General features: G+C 38.2%; 1 protein-coding gene across 29 annotated transcripts in view; it reads right to left on the bottom strand.

Moving 5' to 3' along the window:
* LOC100524885 (glycerophosphodiester phosphodiesterase domain-containing protein 4-like) overlaps positions 1 to 23,153 on the bottom strand; it is a 116,687-nt gene that overhangs the window by 21,061 nt on the left and 72,473 nt on the right. For all 29 annotated transcript variants that reach the window (XR_014814742.1, XR_014814743.1, XR_014814744.1 and 26 more), the window contains 2 exons: positions 4,782 to 5,003; positions 3,699 to 3,853 (listed from right to left, as the gene is read on the bottom strand). Coding sequence is in view for 25 of the 29 variants with exons in the window: in XM_084975325.1 (XP_084831451.1) it covers positions 3,699 to 3,853; positions 4,782 to 5,003 (377 nt within the window). In the remaining 4 variants the exon portion in view is untranslated. The remainder of the gene's footprint in view (positions 1 to 3,698; positions 3,854 to 4,781; positions 5,004 to 23,153) is intronic.

Below are 23,153 nucleotides of genomic sequence, written 5' to 3' on the forward strand. Positions count from 1 at the left end.
TAATTAAACTGACTAAAATTAAAGACAAAGAGGAAATACTGAAAGCACATAGGGAAAAGCAATAAATAACATACGGGAAAAGCAATAAACAACATACAAGGGAATCCCAAAAAGGTTATCAGCTGATTTTTCAGCAGAAACTCTAGGCCAGAAGGGAGTGGCATGATATACTTAAAGTGATGAAAGGAAAAAACCTCCAACCAAGAATACTCTAGTTAGCAATGCTCTCATTTAGATTGAAAGTAGAAATCAATATCTCTACAGACAAGCAAAAGCTAAGAGAGTTCAGCACCATCAAAACAGCTTTACAACAAATTCTAAAGGAACTTCTCTAGGTAGAAAAGCCCACATCTAGAAACAAGAAAATTACAAATGAGAAGGCCCACTGGTAAAGGCAGATATATAGAAAATGTATGAAACCATCCACACAATATGATATTGAAACCAGCAATCAAGAAAAGAGGGATTTACAAATGCAAAATACTGAAGATGCATTTGCAATTAAGAGACCAACAACTTAAAACAATCTTGTATATACATAGAGTCCTATATCAAAACTCTACGGTAATCGCAAGCCAAAAATCTACTATAGTTACATACACAAAAAAGAAAAATTAATCCAAACGCTGCACTGAAGACAGTCATCAAACCACAAGAGACTAGAACAAAAAAGGAAGGGAAGAAAAAAGATCAATAGGAGTTCCCATTGTGGCTTAGCATGTTACGAACCCAACTAGAATCCATGAGGATGTGGGTTTGATCCCAGGCCTCACTCACTGGGTTAAGGATCTGGCATTTCCATGAGCTGTGGTATAGTCCACAGATGCAGCTTGGATCCTGTGTTGCTGTGGCTGTGATGTTGGCCAGAAGGTGAAGCTCTGATTTGACCCCTAGCCTGGGAACTTCCATATGCTACAGGTGTGCCCCTAAGGGGGGGAAAAAAAAAGAAAAAACAATAAACAAAAATGAATCCACAATATTTAACAAAATGGCAAAGAGAATATACATATAAATAATTACCTTAAATGTATATGGACTAAAGGCTCCAACCAAAAATACTAAACTGGCTGAATGGATAAAAAAATCAAGACCAATATATATGCTGTCTACAAGAGCCCCACTTCAGATCTAGGGACATATACAGGCTCAAGTGAGTGGATGGAAAAGGTATTCCAGGCAAATGGACATCGAAAGAAACCTGGAGTAGCAAGACACATATCAGACAAAATAGACTTTAAAGACAGTTATAGGAGACAAAGAAGGACACTACATAATGATCATTGGATCAATCCAAGAAGATATAACAATTGTAAATATGTATGCACCCAGCAAGGAGCACTTTAATATATAAGGCAACTGCTAACAGACATAAAAGAGGAAATCAACAATAACACAATAAAAATAGGGGGCTTTAACACCCTACTTACAGCAACAGACAGATCATCCAGACAGAAAGTCAATAAGGAAAGAGGCCGTAAATGATGCATTAGACCAGATGGACTTAATTGCCATTTATAGAACATTTCATCCGAATAGAGCAGGATACACATTTTTCGCAAGTACGCATGTAACATTCTCCAGGATAGATCACATACTGGGCCAAAAATCAACTTTCAAAAGTTTAAGAACATTGAAATCATATCAAGTATCTTTTCTGTCCACAATAGTGTAAGACTAGATCAACTAACAAAGGGGGAAAAAAAAAAAAAGCAGACAACTGCAAAACCCACAACCACATAGAGACTAAACATTCTGCTAGTAAACATGCAATGTTGCTGGAGAAATCAAAGAGAAAATCAAAAAATACCTAGAAACAAATGCAAATGAAAACACAAGGATCCAAAACCTTTGTTATGCAGCAAAAGCAGTTCTAAGAGGGAAATTTACAGCAATACAAACTTACCTCAGAAAAAAAATCTCAACTTAACCTTACATCTAAAGCAACTAAACAAGAAGAAACAAAACCCAATGTGAGCAGAAGGAAAGAAATCATAAAGATCAGAGCAGAAATGAATAAGATTGAGGTGAAGAAAACAATAGGAAAAAAATCAATGAAACTAAAAGCTAGTTCTTTAAGTGATCAACAAAATGGATAAACTCTCAGCCAGACCTATCAAGAAAAAAGGGAGAGAGCTCAAATCAATAAAATTATAAAAAGGAGATGTTACAAAGGACATCACAGAAACACAAAAATTATAAGAGACTACAATTAACTACATGCCAACAAAATGGACAACCTAGAAGAAATGGACAAATTCTCAGAAAGGTACAAATCTCCCAAGACTGAACCAAAGGAAATAGAAAAGACTGATCACAAGTACTGAAATTGACACTGTGATTAAAATCTTCCACCAAACAAAAATCCGGGACCAGATGGCTTCCCATGATGGAAGGTAATATGAGAAAAAGATATTATGAGAAATATGTTGTATAGCAGAAATTGACACAACAATGTAAATCAACTATGTGCTAATAAAATAAAATAGAATAAATGTAGTGATAAATTTAAAAAACGTAATTTTCCAATGTGAAAAGAAAAATGACATATTTTAGGACTAATTCCACCATGGCCAGGGAGGTGGGAAAAGTAACACAGGTGCACCAAATAGCCCAGTTCATGCTTGAGATACAGACAAGTATCCAGGGGGAATTTTTACTAGCCCCAAGAAATTTTGGATATATATTTGTAACTATGTGTATACCTATATTTACATCTATATTTCTTTTTATTATTATTATTATTATTTTTTGTCTTTTTGCTATTTTTTTGGGCCGCTCCCGTGGCATATGAAGGTTCCCAGGCTAGGGGTCGAATCGGAGCTGTAGCCACCGGCCCACACCAGAGCCACAGCAACGCAGGATCCGAGCTGCGTCTGCAACCACAGCTCACGGCAACGCCAGATCGTTAACCCACTGAGCAAGGACAGGGACCGAACCCGCAACCTCATGGTTCCTAGTCGGATTCGTTAACCACTGCGCCACGACGGGAACTCCCTACATCTATATTTCTATAACTATTTCTACATCTATATCCGTATCTTCAAGGAAACTCTCTCTGAAGCATTTAGAATCATCTGAAAAAAATTTAAAAATCTAATAGAAAGGGTATATGGATTAATGAAAAAAAGATGAATAACAGTTAAGTATGAAAAAATTCTTTTATTCCCCGGTGCTTTTAATTTTAAAAAAGTCTCTAAATATGTATGTAGAAATGTGATGTTTAATAATTTTATCTTCTCCTCATACTTAGCTGTCTCAAGTTTTTTTTTCAAATAATGCGTTAGTCATGTTCTTTATTATTCCTATAAGAGATTTGGATATCTGGAACACCAAGCTATTTATGAGGTACTAGAATATTTCTGGTAATGGCAGAGGGAATAAACAACTCTTTGGGTTCTGACTTTTCAATGGTCACATTATATAAAAAGAAAAAATACCAAGCATATACAAAAGTGGTTTGGATAATGAGAGATTGGAGCACAAGAAGAAAGGGCTGAAAACTATTTTCCAGAATAGAGTCTACTCTTGATAAACTGTAGAGACGGAGGAAGGGGTAAGAAGGGGAACATAAGGAATTCCAGAAAGAGACACACATGGAAATCCTGACATGGGAGGGGGGACCCAAGTAGCTTGGTTGGGATGCATATTTTGTGCAAGTACAGCCATACAAGCGGAGAGAGATGTGGTTGAATACTTACCTCAACCCATTGTAGAATAACCTCTTGTAGTCAACATTTATTCTAGTGATATTTTGTTTTGTAAGTTGTTCAATGGTGAATAACCGGCCAATGTGCTGAAAACCAGGAGCTCTGCTCCTGACATACTCCCTTTGAGAACCTGGTAACCAAATAATCTGTAAGGAGAAACAAGAAATCTTTTGGAGGATAATCAGCTATCTAGGTACAAACATCCCCAAGTAGAACTGGTAGAGCCCTATTCCAGCTTGGGTAAAAGATGTAGGAAGTAGAGAGATTCTAGCCCTCGGTGAAAGAGTTGACCTGGCCTAAGAGTGTTCAATGAACTCATAATGAGGCTTTCACCAGGCTTCTGCAGCTGAGTTTTCCTGGCTTAATATCATGGGACCAAGGGTCCATTATGCGACCACACCAGCCAAAGTGGATGAGAATCTGGTAGGTGTGGATGAAAGGTCAGAATCATAAGTATTTCCTCTGGCTGATGATGCTAAATTCATCTTTGAGAGGGGTCATTTCCTGCCAACAGGGAATGCTACTATGACTCATCTATGAAAATAGTTCTATTTGCAAAAAGACACATATTTGTTTCATTCGCAGCATTCTTCCATGTTATGGGAATTTAAAACATTCAGAATGATTGACTGCCCAAATGCAGAGAGTTCTAAAAAAACATGAACAAATCTCTGCTCAGATAGGAACCAGCTGTTCTTTCTATATAACTAATGAAAGCTGGTCTTTGAAGCCTCAGTATTCTATACCCAGGCCCTTTCTAACAGCTCTACATTGGTTATGGTGCAGGTCACATCATACAGTCACTATACAATTCCCTTTTAACAGAATGGTGACATTTCTTTTGGTTTGGAACAGCAAAAGGTCTCAATGTTTTCCCCCACTGATATAATTTTAACCGGGTCATTCTTAGATCAGCATCTGTAGCTGTATAATCAATCAACTCCATTTCTATAAGGAATAAAATTACTTAAGGGTCCTAGAGAAGATCTCGAAGATAGATCAGGTTCAACTGCTATGCTCCTGGGACATGCTGCCCCCTCCCAACCTCTATCATAACTACTGAGAAAGACATACCAGGTGTTGCTCAATTTGCGAGTCAAGGATCTCTCTCACTGCAATTTGGATATACGCAGATCTGGCAGGATGCTGTCGTGGAGGAACATTAAGATCAAATATCACCAATTTTTTTTCCCTCTGTGCAAGTTTCAATAATTCCATGAATTTTGGAATCTTCTGTTTACTTGCTTTTTCTCTATCAGCTTCTGATAGGGGTTTCATATGGTAAAATGGTTTGACCTAAAAATAAATACATCAGAGAAAACATTGGCTCCTATCCAAAGCATTTTCCAATTCTATTCTTTAGCCCCACACCTCGCCCTACATCCATGTTGGTCCATTAGCATTCACCCCGCCAGGTCCTCTCAAATACTGATCCTAAGATAAGAGCTGACAAGGAGAGAATTAAATGTAATCTCCAGAGGTAACTATGGTATTTTGAATGAGTTATTCTGTATCATGAAACCTGTAATATTTGCACTGAAGATCCTTCCTCTTCTTGTTTTGCTTGAACTTCCTTTCCAACAATTTTTTTTTCCCCTATAACTCAAGGTAATAAAGTCCCTTTTCAGCCGCACTAGCTTCACACACTTTCTCTCACCCTTACAGTTTTGCGTAATGAAAAGAAAATCAGCTTTGGCTTTAGAATGAATTGGATTTAATCCTGGCTCTATCATTCATTTGCCTTCTGTGCCATATCTCCCTGTTTAAGTTCCATCTTCAACCTGCAAAGCTCAGTTTAAATGATACTCCTTCATGAAGCCTTCCTCAAATATTTCTGAATTAAAGAGACATTGATGACATTAAACTCTAATGCTCATTTTTATACCTCTTTAATTAATTATATTTTCTATACTTATTTTTTTATGTCTTAAACCAGGTTCAAGTCCTGGCTTCATATTCTTCTTGCTTTGTAACACTGGTAAAACCATTTAAATTCTCAAAGTCTTCACTGTCCAAACTATAAAATGGGGAAGGGGAAGGAAAATTTAATCATGATTAAATACTATAAATATTTACTAGGTCTAGGAGCATGTCTGGCACAGAGAAAAGTGCGCAATTCACAATAGTTCCCTCACTCTACTGCTTCTACTGAGTGTAATTTTCTCATAGGAGGAACTGTCATTTTTTTCTTTGTAATGCACACCATTTCATCTTACACCTCAGTCTATATGTATGTGTATATGCATGTGTGTACACACACACAAGCTATATTAAACTTAGTAGATGGCTACTTTTACCAAGTAGATGGCTACTTTTATCATCATTTGCCAATTTTAGATCATTTGTTGGTGAGGTCAGTGATAAAAGGCTATCTCTCAGGAGAAGGAAGCAGTAGATACCTCACACCGCACATTTTCTCAAGACCCGAGCAATCGTTTTCTCTGCATGACTTTATTTTCATTCCTATTCCATATTTTTTTTGGTGCTTTTTAGGCACAACCTAATATTGATTACTCATTTTTTAAGGGCCGAACATGAGGCATATAGAAGTTCCTAGGCTAGGGGTGTAATTGGAGCTGTAGCCCCTAGCCTACACTACAGCCACAGCAATACCAGATCCAAACCACACCTGCAACCTACACCACAGCTCATGGCAATGCCAGATCCTTAACCCACTGAGCAAGTCCAGGGATTGAACTCACATCCTCATGGATACTGGTCAGGTTCTTTACCACTGAGCCACAATGGGAACTCTACCCTTTCTATTTTTTCTCCTTCCCATGACACCCCAAGCAAACTGCCTTTTCTCACTTTTTTTCTCTGAAACAATTACACTGCACAATATCCCCATGCTAGACTAGAAGGAGATCATTAGCGTTGCATCAAACTATGGTCTAGATCTCAGTTGAATTCAATAATTGAGGGTTTTCTTAATCCTCAGGAAAACAGAAATCTGCTACAGAAAGAATTCATGATTTTGTTAGACTCTACCAGTTCTACACCAAATGATTTACTTAATTGTTAGACTTTCATGTGGGGAAAATAGTTTAAAAACAGGATGGAAGAGATCAAGACAGGATTTACACACGTTACCTGAACATAATTCCTAAAATATCCCTAAATGGCAAAAAGAATAGGAAATTCACCATACAAGGACATTTATGAGCCCTTTCCTTTAAGGATTAGTTGAACAAAAAAAAAATCAAAATAGTAAAAACTATAAATATTAATAGGAGAGTTTAAAACTAGATTCCAGTAGGCTTTAAGTAGAGATATGGGGTAATCTAATAGCTTAAGTAAATCCACCCTCATTTAAAAATATTTAAAATATACTCAGAAAAATAAACTAGAATGTGACAATGCCAATTTATACTATTTCTAAACTATGGCTGAATATTTTTAAAAATAACAAGGCAGAAATGAAAACAAACTTAGGTTCTCCACAAAAATATTTTGTTCCTCAATGAAAACCAATGCTGAAATGTTCTCTATGCTTATGCTTAGAGAAGTTCCAAGTAGAAGGGCCATTAAATGATCCAATGTATCAATTGGTTAAGAAAACAGGATAATTAGAGGTGTGGCCAAGATGGCAGAGTAGATAAACCCTGAGCTTACCTACTCTTTGGGGCACACCAAAATTACAACCATTGACAGAGAAGCTCTCTATGAGAATAACCTGAATGCTGGCAGAAAATATTTTTCAACACTAAAGATATAAAGAAGGAACACAGAGACATGGTATAGTGCAGACCCATAACCCAGGGGGGCAATCTACAAAAGGAAGGATAATCACAATTTCAGAATGTTCTCCTCAAGGAACAAAGGGTCTGAGCAAACAACAGACTCCCCAGCCCAGGGGTTTTGCACTGGGAATAAGAGCCCCCATTATGTTTAGCTTTGAGAGCCAGCAGGACTTGTATATGGCAGAACTTGAAGGCTGTAGGATACAGACACTTTGCTCTTAAGGGGTGCCCACAAAATCTCACATGCTCTGAGAACCACCAAAAAGGCAGGAATTTGAAAGGATCCCAGTCAGACTTACCTGCGGATCTTTTAGTACCACTGGAGAGGCAAGAGAAACTAGGATTCAAATGGGAACATAGATGCTGGGCAGCCATTTCTGGGAGATAATTCTACCATGAAAACACTGGTTGTGGCAAGCACCATTTTGGACTCCTCCCTCTAGCCTATTAGCACCAGGGCATAGCCTGCCCACAAGCTTGCCTGCCATTACCAGTCCTGTGATCACCCATACCATGCAGCCAGCTGTTAATTGATCTAGTCATACCAGGAGATCAAAACCAGCTCTAGAACTGCCCAGGCCCCACACATCCAGCCACAATGGGAGGGGGCCCCACCACCAGCAGGCTGGTGGTACCAAACATGAAATACCTCAGGTGCACATCCAGCTGCTTTAGGACCAAAAGCTACCAACTGGGGGAATGGTATCCACCACAAAAAAGCAGGGCCTGCAGCCAACCAGGAAATGGGCCAGCTTGGTTACCAATGTGTTCACAGTAGTTGACATATCACAACAGAAGGGCCCATGCAGCCCAGACAGGGAGGAGATCTAATGCATATAGCTCAGCTGACCAGAGTTCCTGTCATGGTGCAGTGGAAATAAATCCGACTAGGAACCATGAGGTTGCGGGTTTGATCCCTGGCCTCGCTCAGTGGGTTAAGGATCTGGAGTTGTGGTGAGCTGTGGTGTGCAGACACAGCTTGGATCCTGCATTGCTGTGGCTCTGGTGTAGGCTGGCAGCTACAGCTCTGATTAGACCCCTAGCGTGGGAACCTCCATATGCCACAGATGTGGCCCAAAAGAGAAAAACAAGTACATAAAAAGAATAAAATACCTGAGAATACAGTAGAAAATTGACAGAAGACTGTAAACCAGCTATAATGGAAAAAAATAAAAATCATTATATATATATAAAATACCTGAGAATAAATATAATTAGGGAGGCAAGAGACTTTTCCTCAGAACACTATAAGACAGTGGTGAAAGAAACTGAAGACGACACAAACAGATGGAAATACAGAACACGCTGCTGGAAGAATATTGCTAAAACTACTGTATTACCTAAGGCAATCTACAGATTCAACGCTATCCCTATTAAAACACCAATTACACCTTTCAGAGAATAAGAACAAATAATTCTAAAGTGTGTATGGGAACGCAGAAGTCCCTGAATTGATTTAAATATATGATCTGAAACCATAACCCTCCTAGAAGAAAACACATGCAATACAGTCTGTGACATTGGTCTTAGCAATATTTTTTTTGGCTAGTTTTAAAAAAATCATATATAAAAATCATATATATATATATATTTATATATATATATATTTGCCAGAACTATGGCATGTGTAAGTTCTTGGGCCAGTAATCAAACCTGAGCCAGAGCACTGACAATGCCAAATCCTTAACTTCTAGGCCACCAGGGACCTCTCAACAATATTTTTTAGATAAGTTTCCTCAGGCAGGTGCAACAAAAGGAAAAAAAAAAAAAACCAAATGGGACAACATCAACCTAGAAAGCATTTACACAGCAAAGGAAACTATCAAAAAAACCCAAAAAGGCAGACTACTGAATACAAGAAAAATATTTGCAAATCATATAGCTCATTAAGGGGTTAATATCCAAAATATAAAGAACTCACACAACTCAAAAGGGAAAAAAGATCCCAAATAATCCAATTAATATTAGAAAGAGGATGTGAGTGGAATTTTTCTAAAGAAGCTATCCAAAGGGCCAATAGGCATATAAAAAAGTGCTCAAATTCACCAATCAGGGAAATTTCAATCAAATCTACAATGAGGTATCACCCCACATTTGTTAGAATGGCTATCATAAAAAAAGTCAACAAATAACAAGTGTTGGTGAAGATGTGGAGGAAAGGAAATCTTCATGTACTGTTGGTAGGAATGTAGATTGCTACTATGCAAAACAACATGGAGTGTCCTCAAAAATTAAAACTACAACTCCCTTATGATTCAGCAATTCTACTTCTGGGTATTTATCCAAAGACAATGAAAACTAATTCAAAAAGATTTACACAAAATACAATAACTGAAATAAAAAATTCACTAGAAGCAGCTAACAGCAGAATACAGGAGGCAGAAGAACAAATAAGCGAGGTGGAGGACAGATTAGTGGAAATTATGGATGCAGAACAGAAAAGAGAAAAAAGATTGAAAACAAATTAAGAGAGTCTCAGAGAACTCTGGGACAAGGTGAAATGCACCAACATCTGTATTATAGGGGTGCCAGAAGGACAAGAGAGAGAGAAGGGGACGGAAAAAATATTCCAAGAGATAATAGCCGAAAACTTCCCTAACATGGGAAAGGAACCACTCACTCAAATCCAGGAAGCACGAGTACCATATAAAATAAACCCAAGGAGGAATACACTGAGACACATATTAATCAAACTGACCAAAATTAAAATGAAAGAGAAAATCTTGAAAGCAGCTAGGGAAAAGAAACAAATAACATACAAGGGAACCCCAATAAGGTTCTCAGCAGATTTTTCAGCAGAAACTCTGCAGGCCAGAAGGGTGTGGCATGATATACTTAACATGATGAAAGGAAAAAACCTCCAACCAAGATTACTTTACCCAACAAGGTTTTCATTCAGATTTGAAGGAGAAATCAAAAACTTCACAGATAAGCAAAAGTTGAGAGAATTCAGCAACACTAAACCAGCCTTACAACACATATTAAAGGAAGTTCTCTAGGCAGAAAAGAAAAGACAGCAACAGGAAACAAAAATTCCACAAATGACAAGGCTCACCAGTAAAGGTATATATACAGTAAAGATATGAAATCATCTATGCACGATTATACCACCAAAATCAGAAATCATGAGAAGAGGTGGGTACAAATGTAGGACACTGGAGATGAACTTGCAATTAAGAGACCAACAACTTAAAACAATCTTATATACATATAGACTCTTATATAAAAGCTTCAGAATAACTACAAACCAAAAATCTACAATTGATACACAAACAAGGCATCTCTGAAGAAATATATCTCATAGTAAATAAGTGCATAATCCACATTAAGGGGGTCATTTGACATCATTCTTGGAATGCTGAAGTCTTCTTAGATCTGATTCTGATTTCCTCTCCAACAAAGAATTTATGATGATTATAATTAAATAACGCAACTGTACAATTAAATAATACAGTTCTACAACTGTATTATTAATAACCATTTCTCTCCATGGTACAATGTAAGGTCTATAATGTCTTGTTTATTACATCACCTAGAATGGTGTAATGCCTATATAGAAGAATCAATAAGATGTAACAAATTGTGAAGACATATTTATATAGTTACACTGTTTTTTAACCAATTTATGCATTTTATATTTTACTTATTTTCAGAGGGTGTATTATTTTTGTTATTCTTTTTTTTTTTTTGGTCTTTTTGCCATTTCTTGGGCCATACCCCCGGCTTATGGAGGTTCCCAGGCTAGGGGTCCAGTCAGAGCTATAGCCACCAGCCTCCGCCAGAACCACAGCAACATAGGATCCGAGCCACATCTGCAGCCTACACCACAGTTCACGGCAACACCAGATCCTTAACTAACTGAGCAAGGCCAGGGATCAAACCCGAAACCCCATGGTTCCTAGTCAGATTTGGCAACCACTGCGCCACGACAGGAACTCCTATTTTTGTTATTCTTACCAGTTATTCTTTTTATTATGCTACATAAAATATTTAATGGTATATAAGGCTTTCTTCCTTATAAATTTTAGTTGCATAATATACACAATTTTAATATAATGCTAATATTTAAAGAAAAATTGAAATGTAATAGGTAATACTAAATAGTAAAGATGAAAGCCATACAAAATGGGATAAAGTACAGAATAAATTTCCTATTTGTGTCAGCATATTTTCCATTCCACTTCTCCAGAGGGAGTCACTTAATCTGTTTCTTAAGATCCATGATATAATCATCTGTGTGAATGTAACTGTTTAAATATATGTATTTTATTTTGTAAAAAAATTAAAATAAAATGGTGTCCACTCCTTAAAAAAACAAACAAAAAACCCAAAAAACCTAATAGATACAATAAATAAGTGATCTTTGAGAGTTTATTACAAACCAGACACTGTTTTAGCTGTTTCATATGTGTTATCTTACTACACACTAAAAAAGATGAAGTAAATATCATCTGTTTTCTTTCGTCCCTTTTTTTTTTTTAAGTCAAATTATGGAATTAACGCAGAAAAGATCCTAGACTTTCCCCAGGTCATATACCATTTAAGTGATAGTAACACAAGCAAAAATCAAATGCCTTCCTGCCAAACCACCTTGCCATGCAAACAATACGTAAAAATCAACAGCTTTATCACATATAAACAATAAGGAATCCATATGGACAACAGAAGAGTTCCCAAGAAAAAGAGCAACAAAAATATGAAATACTTGGGAAGAAAACTGACATGAAACGCTTGGGAATGAAGGAGGTGGTTGACGGACAGGGGACAGTAACGCCTTACCTAGCGGGCCACTGGCTTTCCCTGTGCCCCTCCAGATCGGCTCTTCCGCACCTTCCCACCACGCTCTGCGTCTGGAGCGGCTGAGCTGCACGAACATCATCACTAACTGGAAGACTTCCGGTTGGCTTTGGCCAGTGGGAAGAGATGACTGAGCACTAACCCCTGGACGCCCTCCCTCTCCTCGGCTGTGGATTGGCTGCACCCCTCCAATGAAGTTCTTGTCAGGTGATGCTCCCCTCATGGACACTTTTTCCCAACGACACCAACTGTTCCTCCCTCTTGACATTTTTGGCCTGGGGTTGTGAAGACTCAGCCCTTGAAATGTCGCACCACTGGTTCTGATTTCCCTAAATCCTGTCCAAACGGTCATGAATAGTCATCTTGCTAAACTCATCAATTTCTTTTCTCTTTTTCTTTCTTTCTTGTTCTTTTCTTTTCTTTTTTTTCAGCTGCCAGGATCCTTAACTCATTGCGCAGGGCCAGGGATCAAACCAGCACCCCGACAGAGACAAGCCAGATCATTAACCCACTGCGACACAGCGGGAACTCCTAAACTCATCGATTTCTTACTTCTGCTGTGCCACTTGTTTCTCGGAGGACACGGAGAATATGTAAATAGATGAAGAGAAATATATCATTATTAGGGCTAGAGGTCAGAACACTCTAAAAAATGCAAAGTTGCTTAAATTGGTTTGTAAATGCTGTGCAATCCCAATCAAATACCAATAGGATTTCATGAGTAACTTGCTAGATTGATTCTAAACCGGAGACCATTCAATCAGTTGGGCATTTTGGTTTATCACAATGATTGGGGCTGTGTAATCCATACACAACATCTCCTTGGGATAGTAAAGGATCCATTACCAGCTAACTCTTATAAAGATGAGGCATTGGATTTGACTCGGTTAAAACCACTGGTGAGAATAGTTCTGAATGAAAAAGTAGCAAGGAGAGGATTCCTCTTCCAGATCGATAAATGCATTATAATGCTGCACTGCCTACAACGGCACAATGCCAACACATCCATGAAAGACAGGTGATTGCAAAGATAAGTAAAAGCACAAATGGGACATTCGTTTCAAGTCATATCAATGGCAAAAGGAATTACTAAAATAATGTTGGGCACTTCTTGTGTCTTGGCGGAAATAAACCCGGCTGGTATCCATGAGGATGAAGGTTTGAACTCTGGCCCCGCTCAGTGGGTTAAGGATCCAGCATTGCCCCAAGGTGTGGTGTAGGTCACGGATGCGGCTCAGATGTGACAGTGACTGTGGCTGTGGTTTAGGCCAGTGGCTGTAGCCCAGGCCAATGGCTGTAGCCCTGATTTGACCCCTAGCCTGGGAACGTCATATGCCACACCAGTGGCCCTGAAAAAAACTAATTATAACATTGGGCAGCTGGCTTAAAGCTTAGAAAAAACTTAGCCTGTAGTCTTACCTTGTTTCTTACATCAAATTTCATATGGCTCAAAAATTGAAATGTAAGACATTGGAGTACCCCAGTGGCTCAGTGGGTTAAGGATCCAGTGTTGTCACCTCTGTGGCCCTGGACATTACCATGTCATGGGTTCAATACCTGGCCTGGGAACTTTTGCATGCCACTGGTGTGGCCAAAAAAAAATTAAAAAAATATATATCCTGTGGCTCCAAGTTGAAATAAACTAGTATTTATATTTTAAAAATATAAGACAATGTACAGTAAAAGTACTAGAAGAAACAATAGACAGATATATTTTTATTTTTTAGTCTTTTTAGGGCTATACCTGTGGCATGTGGAGGTTCCCAGGCTGGGGTCAGGTCGAGGCTGCAGCTGCTGGTCTATGTGACAGCCACAGCAACGCAGGATCCAAGGCACATCCTTTTTTTTTTTTTTTTTTTTTTAAATTTTATTTTCCCACTGTACAGCAAGGGGGTCAGGTTATCCTTACATGTATACATTACAATTACAGTTTTTCCCCCACCATTTCTTCTGTTGCAACATGAGTATCTAGACATAGTTCTCAATGCTATTCAGCGGGATCTCCTTGTAAATCTATTCTACGTTGTGACTGATAAGCCCAAGCTCCCGATCCCTCCCACTCCCTCCCCCTCCCATCAGGCAACCACAAGTCTCTTCTCCAAGTCCATGATTGATTTTCTTTTCTGAGGAGATGTTCATTTGTGCTGGATATTAGATTCCAGTTATAAGTGATGTCATATGGTATTTGTCTTTGTCTTTCTGGCTCATTTCACTCAGGATGAGATTCTCTAGTTCCATCCATGTTGCTGCAAATGGCATGATGTCATCCTTTTTTATGGCTGAGTAGTATTCCATCGTGTATATATACCACATCTTCCGAATCCAATCCTCTGTCGATGGACATTTGGATTGTTTCCATGTCCTGGCTATTGTGAATAGTGCTGCAATGAACATGCGGCTGCATGTGTCTCTTTTAAGTAGAGCTTTGTCCGGATAGATGCCCAAGAGTGGGATTGCAGGGTCATATGGAAGTTCTATGTATAGATTTCTAAGGTATCTCCAAACTGTTCTCCATAGTGGCTGTACCAGTTTACATTCCCACCAACAGTGCAGGAAGGTTCCCTTTTCTCCACAGCCCCTCCAGCACTTGTTATTTGTGGATTTATTAATGATGGCCATTCTGACTGGTGTGAGGTGGTATCTCATGGTAGTTTTGATTCCAAGGCACATCCTTGGCCCACTGAGCGAGACAAGGGAGGCCATGGATTGAGCCTGCGTCATCATGGATGCTAGTCGGATTGGTTTCCGCCGAGCCATGACAGGAACTCCCCAAATATTTTTATTTTAAAAAAAATGGGGGGCCACGCCCAAAGCATTTGAAGGTTCCTAGGCCAGGGATCAAAGCCTCAGCACAGCAGCGACAATGCTGGGTCCTTAATCTGCTGCACCACCAGGGAACTCCAACAAATATTTTTATAATCTTCAAGTGGGAAAAGCATTCTAAGTTAGACAACAACAACAACAACAAAAAAGAAAAAAGAAAACACCAGGAGCCAGAGAGAGTCTGAAAGAAAAATCAATAAATTTGACTACATAAAAACAAATCTGGGAAGTTCCCATTGTGGTTCAGTGGGCTACAAACCCGACTGGTATCCACGGGGACGCGGGTTTGATTCCTGGCCTCAGTCAGTGGATTAAGGATCTGTCATTGCTGTGAGCTTCAGTGTAGGTCGCAGACATGGCTCCGGATCCCACATTGCTGTGGCTGTGGTGTAGACCAGCAGTTGCAGCTCCAATTGGACCCCTAGCCTGTTAACTTCCCTATGCTGCAGGTGCAGCCCTAAAAAGCAGAAGAAGAAAAAATCTGCTTACTCATCTATGAGGCTGTGTGATCAGTAAAGACAAATCCAGGTTTTATATGGTAAGATCCTGAGAGATAAGGATACCATGCATGTGGCTTGTTGACTATGCTTTCTTGTAATGTTATTTGAATCTATCTCCTAGGTCCCCAATGATACTGCAGACCCCTTGAGTTAAGGATGCATTGTCCCCAGCATCTTGTTCGTAGGAGGTACTTAAAAATCATTCTTCATGATGATGAAAATGAAAGTGACCATGAAAGTAAGAATAATTCAATCAGGTCAATTTTGAGAGGAAGAGCATTAAACAGATAATCAATTAAGGTGACCTCCCAGATTTGAATTAACTAGGAGGTTATTTAAGTGCCACCTGCCTAGTAGTTGAGTGTAAATAAAGCCTATGTTTTCTTTCTCTTAAAAAAAAAAAAACCAAAAAGATTTACACACACCTATGTTAATGATGGCATTATATATTCAAAAATTTTTTTCTTTCTTGGCCGTCCTGAGGCATAGGGGGTTTCCAAGCTTGGGATCAGATCTGAGCTGCAGTGGCAACTTATGCCATGGCAATGCCAGATCCTTAACCCACTGTGCTGGGTCAAGGACTGAACCTGTGTCCCAGAGCTCCAGAGATGCCACTGGTCCTGTTGTACCACAGTGGGATCTCCAACAGTATTATTTAAAATAGCCAAGATATAGAAGCAACCAATATGTCCATTGATAGATGACTGGATAAAGATGTGACATATACACATTATGAAATATTACTCAGCAATAAAAAAGAATTAAATCTTGCCATTGTGACAACAGTGGACTCAGAGGGAATTATGCCAAGTGAAGTAAGTCAGACTGAGAATGAGAAATAATGCATGATTTCATTTATATGTGAAATCTAAAAATCAAAACAAAACAAAATGAAACATCTTCATAGATACAGAGAATTAACTAGTGGTTGCCAGAGGGAAGGAGGGATGAGTGAGATATTTGATATTAAGAGGAATAAATTTCCAATTACAAAATAAACAAGTTGCAGGGATGTGCTGTACAGCACTGGGAATATAGTCAATAATATTGTAATAATTCTGCACGGTAAGCAGACTAATCGACGCGATCATTTTCTTTTTTTTTTTTTTTCCGGCTGCACCAGCATCATGGGAATGTTCCCAGGCCAGGGACTGAATCCTAGCCACAGCAGTGACAATACCAAATCCGTAACTGTTAGGTCACCAATGAATTCTGTGGCAATCATTTTCTAATGTACAAAAATATCAAATCACTATGTTGTCCAGATGAAGCTAATATAACATTTTAAGTCAATAATACTTCAATTTTAAAAATAGGACAATTATCCAAAATCTGCTCAATGATGCCACTTAAAGAGAGACATTAAAACTCAACAGATAATACTAAGGACAACTATCTGTAAATATAAATGAACAATAATATGGTTTCCTTGTTGATGCAGGTACTATTACCTTTTGCTATTAACCCTACTACCAAAGAAAATCAGATTGCCTAGAGCTCTAAAACCATTTAAGTGGCGGGGAGTACTACTTGAACATTAAGTTCTTTTCCTTGTAACAACCTATAACTTTGAAATCACTGTCACAATACTCCTTTCTTCTCTACAGTACTCTCCTAAAAATTTTACTGCAAAAAAACTACTTTCCCAAAATGAACCACCAGAAGAAGTGTACCAAAGAACAATTAGTACCAGGAGTCACAGAAAATTCTACTGTACATTATCAAATTATAGCTATGGATATTAGTATATTGATTCAAAAAATTAATCAAATAATTGGTTATGGTACCAGAACTCCTACAGAGAAAAGAGGCAGAGTAACTGGAGTCAAATCAATACGAATTCACACTAACACTGTTGATACTTTTGCCTAAAACACTCTTAATGCTCTATTTAAGGAAGATATAACCCAACAAAAACAGACTTAATATAACAAGATTTACTTTTTTTTTTTTTAAGGCCACACACATGGAATACAGAAGTTCCCAGGCTGTGGGTCCGATCAGAGCTGCAGCTGCCCACCTACACCACAGCCACAGCAACACCAGATCTGAGCTGCATCTGCAACCTACACTGCAGCTCATGGCAATGCCTGATCCTCAACCCACTGAGCGAGGCTGGGGATTGAACCCGCATCCTCATGGACACTTAGTTGGGTTTGTTACCACTGAGCCACAGTGGGAGCTCCAAAAATCTCCTGTCATTATACATACACTACTATAGAAAAGTAGGAATCATAAACGACATTAAAAACTGGAATCAGCCAAGCCATCAGATACACTTGACCTTCCATATCTTCAAGGACCACTCTTTCTCTTAGGCTTTGTGTTCTTACCCATCAGGAAGTCCTAGATTGTCTTCCATCAACTAGTTAAATGCAGGCCCATGTTTTGGGAATATCTCCACCCAAACATCATATCAATCATTTACAAAACCCTTTCAGCTAAATATTATAAGGGATTAAGCAATATATCTCAGTTCTACCATTAACAGAACTGGCTGCCTTTCCTCGCCAACCATCTTATAAGTGTAATCCAGTGCTGGAACTCAAAGAATGCCTTTGAACATTACTGGAAAGAACCATATCAAATACTCTTAACTCCAAAAGAGCTGTTAAAATAGAAGGAATTGATCCTTGGATACACTTTTTCCAACTAAAATGACATTACCCATCTGACAATCATTGGAAAGTCATACCCATTGGAGACCATAAAGCTAGGTTGTTCAGAGAACCACTACAAGTCAATAGCTGACCCAAGATCTGTGGAAGCAGCAAACAACTGCAGAAAGTAGAATAGTTTGCACTAAAGAGCAATGGGAAAAGATACTCCTGTTAAATGCCAAATTCTTTGAATGATTTGGTTCTTAATCATTTTGGTCATATTTTACTTTTTATTGATTTAAAGTTATACACTTCTGATTTGGCCTACCATGTTTCTCTTACTAAAAATAATAATTTGCTTAGCCCTAAGCTTTCCTATACAATCATCTCTCTAACTGTAATTCAGTTCCTCCAAGCTATTACTAATGTAGGATAATTTGAATTTTTCAATAATGATTATTTCGTTGTAAATAGTATTTAAATGAAGAAAAATATCCTTGACTTAGAAGATAAAAATGTACTTGTGGTATAAAAGTGAATGTTATAACAATTCTCAGAGAAAATACACGTAAAACTTCACCAAAGTTAACTGTACTCCTTGTGTAACTACTGTGCTCTTTTGATATCTGGGAATCAGGCTAAAGCAGTGACCCAAGCACAGCAGTGACAATGCTGGATCCTTAATCCACGGAGCCACCAGGGAGTTCCATTATCTACCTTTAAAAATTGGTGGTTTTCCGAGTTCCTATTGTGGCTCAGGGGGTTATGAACATGAATAGTACCCATGAGGATGTAGGTTCGATCCCCGGCCTCACTCAGTGGGTTAAGGATCTGGCGTTGCTGTGACCTGTGGTGTAGGTTGCAGATGTGGCTCGGATCCCATGTTCCTGTGGCGGCCCCTATCTTAGCAAGCCATCTCATCTAGAATCCATAAACTGGCACCTTCACTTCTCTCTTCTGCCACATTCTTCATTTCTATTACATGTTTTTTATTTGTAACCTTTCTTTTTGATTCTTTTTTAGAGTTTGCATCTCTCTGTTTACATTACTTATCTTTTCTTGCCCTCAATGTTATCAATCATAGTTATTTTAATTCTGCCGTCCAAAATCTGTGTTACATCGAAGTCTGGTACTGATGCTTGCTTTGTCTCTTCATATTGTGCTTTTTCTTATCTTTTAGAACATCTTAGAACTTTTTGTTGGAAGCTGGACATGATGTAATGGGTACAAGGAACTGAGATAATCGTACTTTTAGTGTGAGGTTCTGTGTTAATTCTAGGACCTGGATTACATTTAATGTTTGCTCTAGTGGTAGGTACCATTGGATAGATACAGTTCCTTGTTTTATTTTGTGTCCTATCCTATTTCTTTGGATTAAAAACTCCTTCTCAAACAGGAGCTTCTCAAACTGCATCTCTCTCAGTTATAATTCACTTTTACTCTACTAAAGCACTGTTAATGAAGTAGTAAGGTGTTGGGGAAAGAAAGTGTTCTACAATCTTATGGTTAAATCTTAGTTTTTTAGTGGGTCTGAGTGTTTGGGCTATGATTTTCAGAAGCATTTCCTTTTTTTCTTGACACTTAGATGAGACAAAAAAGCTCAAGGGAGATGGAATTGGCTAAGTGCCCTTCGCACGGGTTAAATAATGTTCTGGTAAAGTGGTTCCCCCTGGAGACCAGGCCTTTGTCATGGAGCACACTCTGGATGCTTTTCAACAGGGTTACTTCCCCCCCACCCCAGCCCCCTGGAGTAATATAGGAGAGGAGAAGTGTGTGTGTGTGTGTGTGTGTGTGTGTGTGTGTGTGTGTGTGTGTGTGTTCTTGGAGGGAAAAGCCACAAAAGTATGAGGGTCTGTATAAAACTGCGCCTCCAGGAATTTTCAAGTCTCAAGATAGTCTGTACGCTCAGCCTCCAGCAATTACTCAACATTACCAAATTGTTCAACCAGTTGCTACCTCCATTGGCTTCTATCTCCAGTATGCTGCTCTTGGTTATGATTCTCTGTACTCATCTGTCTCTGAAGATTTCAGAGTGCTGGTTTGCCTTGTGACTTCATTTCTCAGATGGATCTAAGAAGAGTCACTGATTTTCAGACTGGCTTTTTCTCTTGTTTTAAGGATGGGAGTGACAACCTCCAAGCTCTTTACATGTCGAAGTGGAAATTTAAAGTCCTCTCTAATTGGATTAAGGTATTTGGGTCCTATTTTTCTTTCAAATATTGACCTTGTATCCTGTGTCCATACTAAACTCACCTATAAGTTATTGGATATTTCTGTAGATTCCTAGGGATTTTACACAGTCAATCAGACACCCTGTAAATAGAACTAGTTCTATCTCTTGCTTTCCAATGTCTATGTCTGTTTCCTCCCTATTGTACTGGAGAAGATTCACAATATAATGTTGAATTGAACGTTGAGACAACCTCCCTTTTTCCAGGTCTTCTGGAAAAGGAATTAATTTAAACTTTCACTATTAGTACGAGGACACTGTAAGTACACTGCATGATTTACCCTTATCGAGTTAAGGAAGTTTCTATTTTTCATTTACTGAAAGGCTTTTTTTTTTTTCTTTTTTGTCTTTTTAGGGCTTCACCCATGGCATATGGAGGTTCCCAGGCTAGGGTTGAATTGGAGCTGTAGCCCCTGGCCTACATGACAGCCATAGCAATGCCAGATCCGAGCCACCTCTGCAACCTACACACAGCTCACAGCAATGCTGGATCCTTAATCCACTGAAAGAAGCCAGGGATTGAACCTGCATCTTCATGGATATTAGTCAGATTCATTTCTGCTGAGCCACAATGGGAACTGCCAAGAGTTTTAAAAATCAAGAACAGAAGGTGAATTTTATCAAGTGATCTTTCTGCATGCATTGAGACTCTATGATTTTCTTGTGTATGTTAACATGATAAAATTCATTGATTTTCAACCATAAACCAGCTTTGCATTCTTACAGTAAAATTCCTTTGATCAAGATATGTTATTATTTTGTTATAGAGCTGGATTCAGTCTGTTAATATTTTGTTGAGGATTTTTCCATCTATATTCATGCAGGATATCAGTCTTGAGATTTCTTAAAATGCCTTTTTATAGATTTGTCATCAGAGAAATGCTGGGCCCATCAAAGTACATTGGAAATTACCCCCTCTTTTATTTTCTGGAAGTATTTGTGGAATCAGTAGTGCAATTCTTTCTTGTGCACTTGGTAGAATTTTCCAGCGAACACACTTGCACCTGGAATTTTTCTGTTGGAAGTTTTTACACTACAAATTCAATTTCCTTAATATATATACAATTATTTATGTTATTCATTTCTTCTTGAGTGACTTCTGGTAGTCATGTCTCTCAAATGATGAAATAAAATTTATACTGTAAGGCAGAACAAGAAAATTTTAGCATACAATTCTCTCTCTCTGTCCTTTTGGGCCCCCTCCACCTCCCTCTTTAATGTGCAATGTGCATGTGTGTTGTACATTAGCCAGATCTTCTCAAAGGTGGGAATGCTTGCTCAACGGTAAAGACCATTTTTCCCCCTTTCTTGTGATGCTACGGATGTAACTTAAAAGATTAGCATTCTTTCTCAGCTCTCTGAGGGCTCATGGTGACTTGTTGCTCACTTTTTATGTTCTTATCTGGGCTATTTATCTTTTGGTGAACATTATGTAAAATGTCAGCATGCCATTTTGATGTACGATCATTTGTCTTCTAAGAAGTGTAACAGTTCTCTGAACTCCTGAGATTCTTGTCTCTTGCGCTATAATCTCTAGTTTGGCTTGAATAAAATTATTTTTCCCTTAACTTGATTGTTGATTTTTTTTTTCTTCTTAGGGCAGCACCTGTGGCTTATGAAGGTTCCCAGGCTAGGGGTTGAACTGGAGCTGCAGCTGTTGGCCTATACTACAGCCACAGCAATGCCAAATCTGAGATATGTCTCCAACCCACACCACAGCTCACGGCAACACAGATCCTTAACCCACTGAGTGAGGCCAGGGATTGAACCCCCATCCTCATGGATACTAGTTGGGTGTGTTAACCTCTGAGCCATGACAGGAACTTCTTGTATGTGTTTTGTTGTTTGAATAAAATCTATTCTTTTTCTTAACTTGATAGTTAATTTATTTTTCAATGACACAAAGAATAGTTCCATTTCATGTAAATGGGAAGATTTATGAGCATGGAGTTGTTCCTAGACAATGGTGTGCCAAATGCTCTTCAGGAATATAAAGACCTGATTATAGTACTTGCCGACTTTGCCTAATCACGCAACTGGCTTGACAACTGGTTCCAAAAGGTCTGAAATGGAATAATTGCCTCTTGTGGACCAATAGGAGCCAGATTCACTGTTCATTTTTATTATTATATTTTTAATAAGTACAGTGGGTCTATACTTATGAACATTCTTTCATTCCCAATGTTGGAAATTTACATATTCTTTTTGTCTTGGTCAGTTGACTAGGTGTTTATCAATTTTTTTTTACCTCTTCAAAGAATAAACTTTGGTTTCACTGATGTTTTCTACTTCTGTTTCCATTTCATTGATTTCTGCTCCTTATTCTTTCTTTATTCTGGTTACCTCAGGTTTAATTTTCTCTTCTTTTTCTAGTTTATTAAAGAGGAAGCTTAGATTTTTGATTTGAGACTCTTCTTTTCTAACATAAATAATTCCAGGAGTTTTCCTCTAACCACTGCATTCTACCAATTTTAATATGTTGTATTTTTCATTTTACTCAATTCAAAATATTATCTAATTTTATTTGAGATTTCTTTTTATATCTGTGGGTTACTTGGAGGTATGCTATTAAAAATACTTGTGATTTTTTTCAATTCTTAAAAAGAACCATGCAAATTCTGGAGCTGAAGAACTCAAAAATAAAATTAAAAAATGCATTATAAAGCATCTGAAATAGAGCAGATAAAATGAAAGTGAGAATAAGTGAGCTGTAAAATAGGAATCTACAAATTTTTCAGGTGGAAGAAGAAAGA

Source organism: Sus scrofa, chromosome 9, assembly GCF_054392235.1.
Source record: "Sus scrofa isolate SSC_HxYL_T2T_F1_AM1 chromosome 9, Sscrofa_HxYL_maternal_Yorkshire_Landrace_v2.0, whole genome shotgun sequence".
In the NCBI taxonomy this organism is placed as follows: domain Eukaryota; kingdom Metazoa; phylum Chordata; class Mammalia; order Artiodactyla; family Suidae; genus Sus; species Sus scrofa.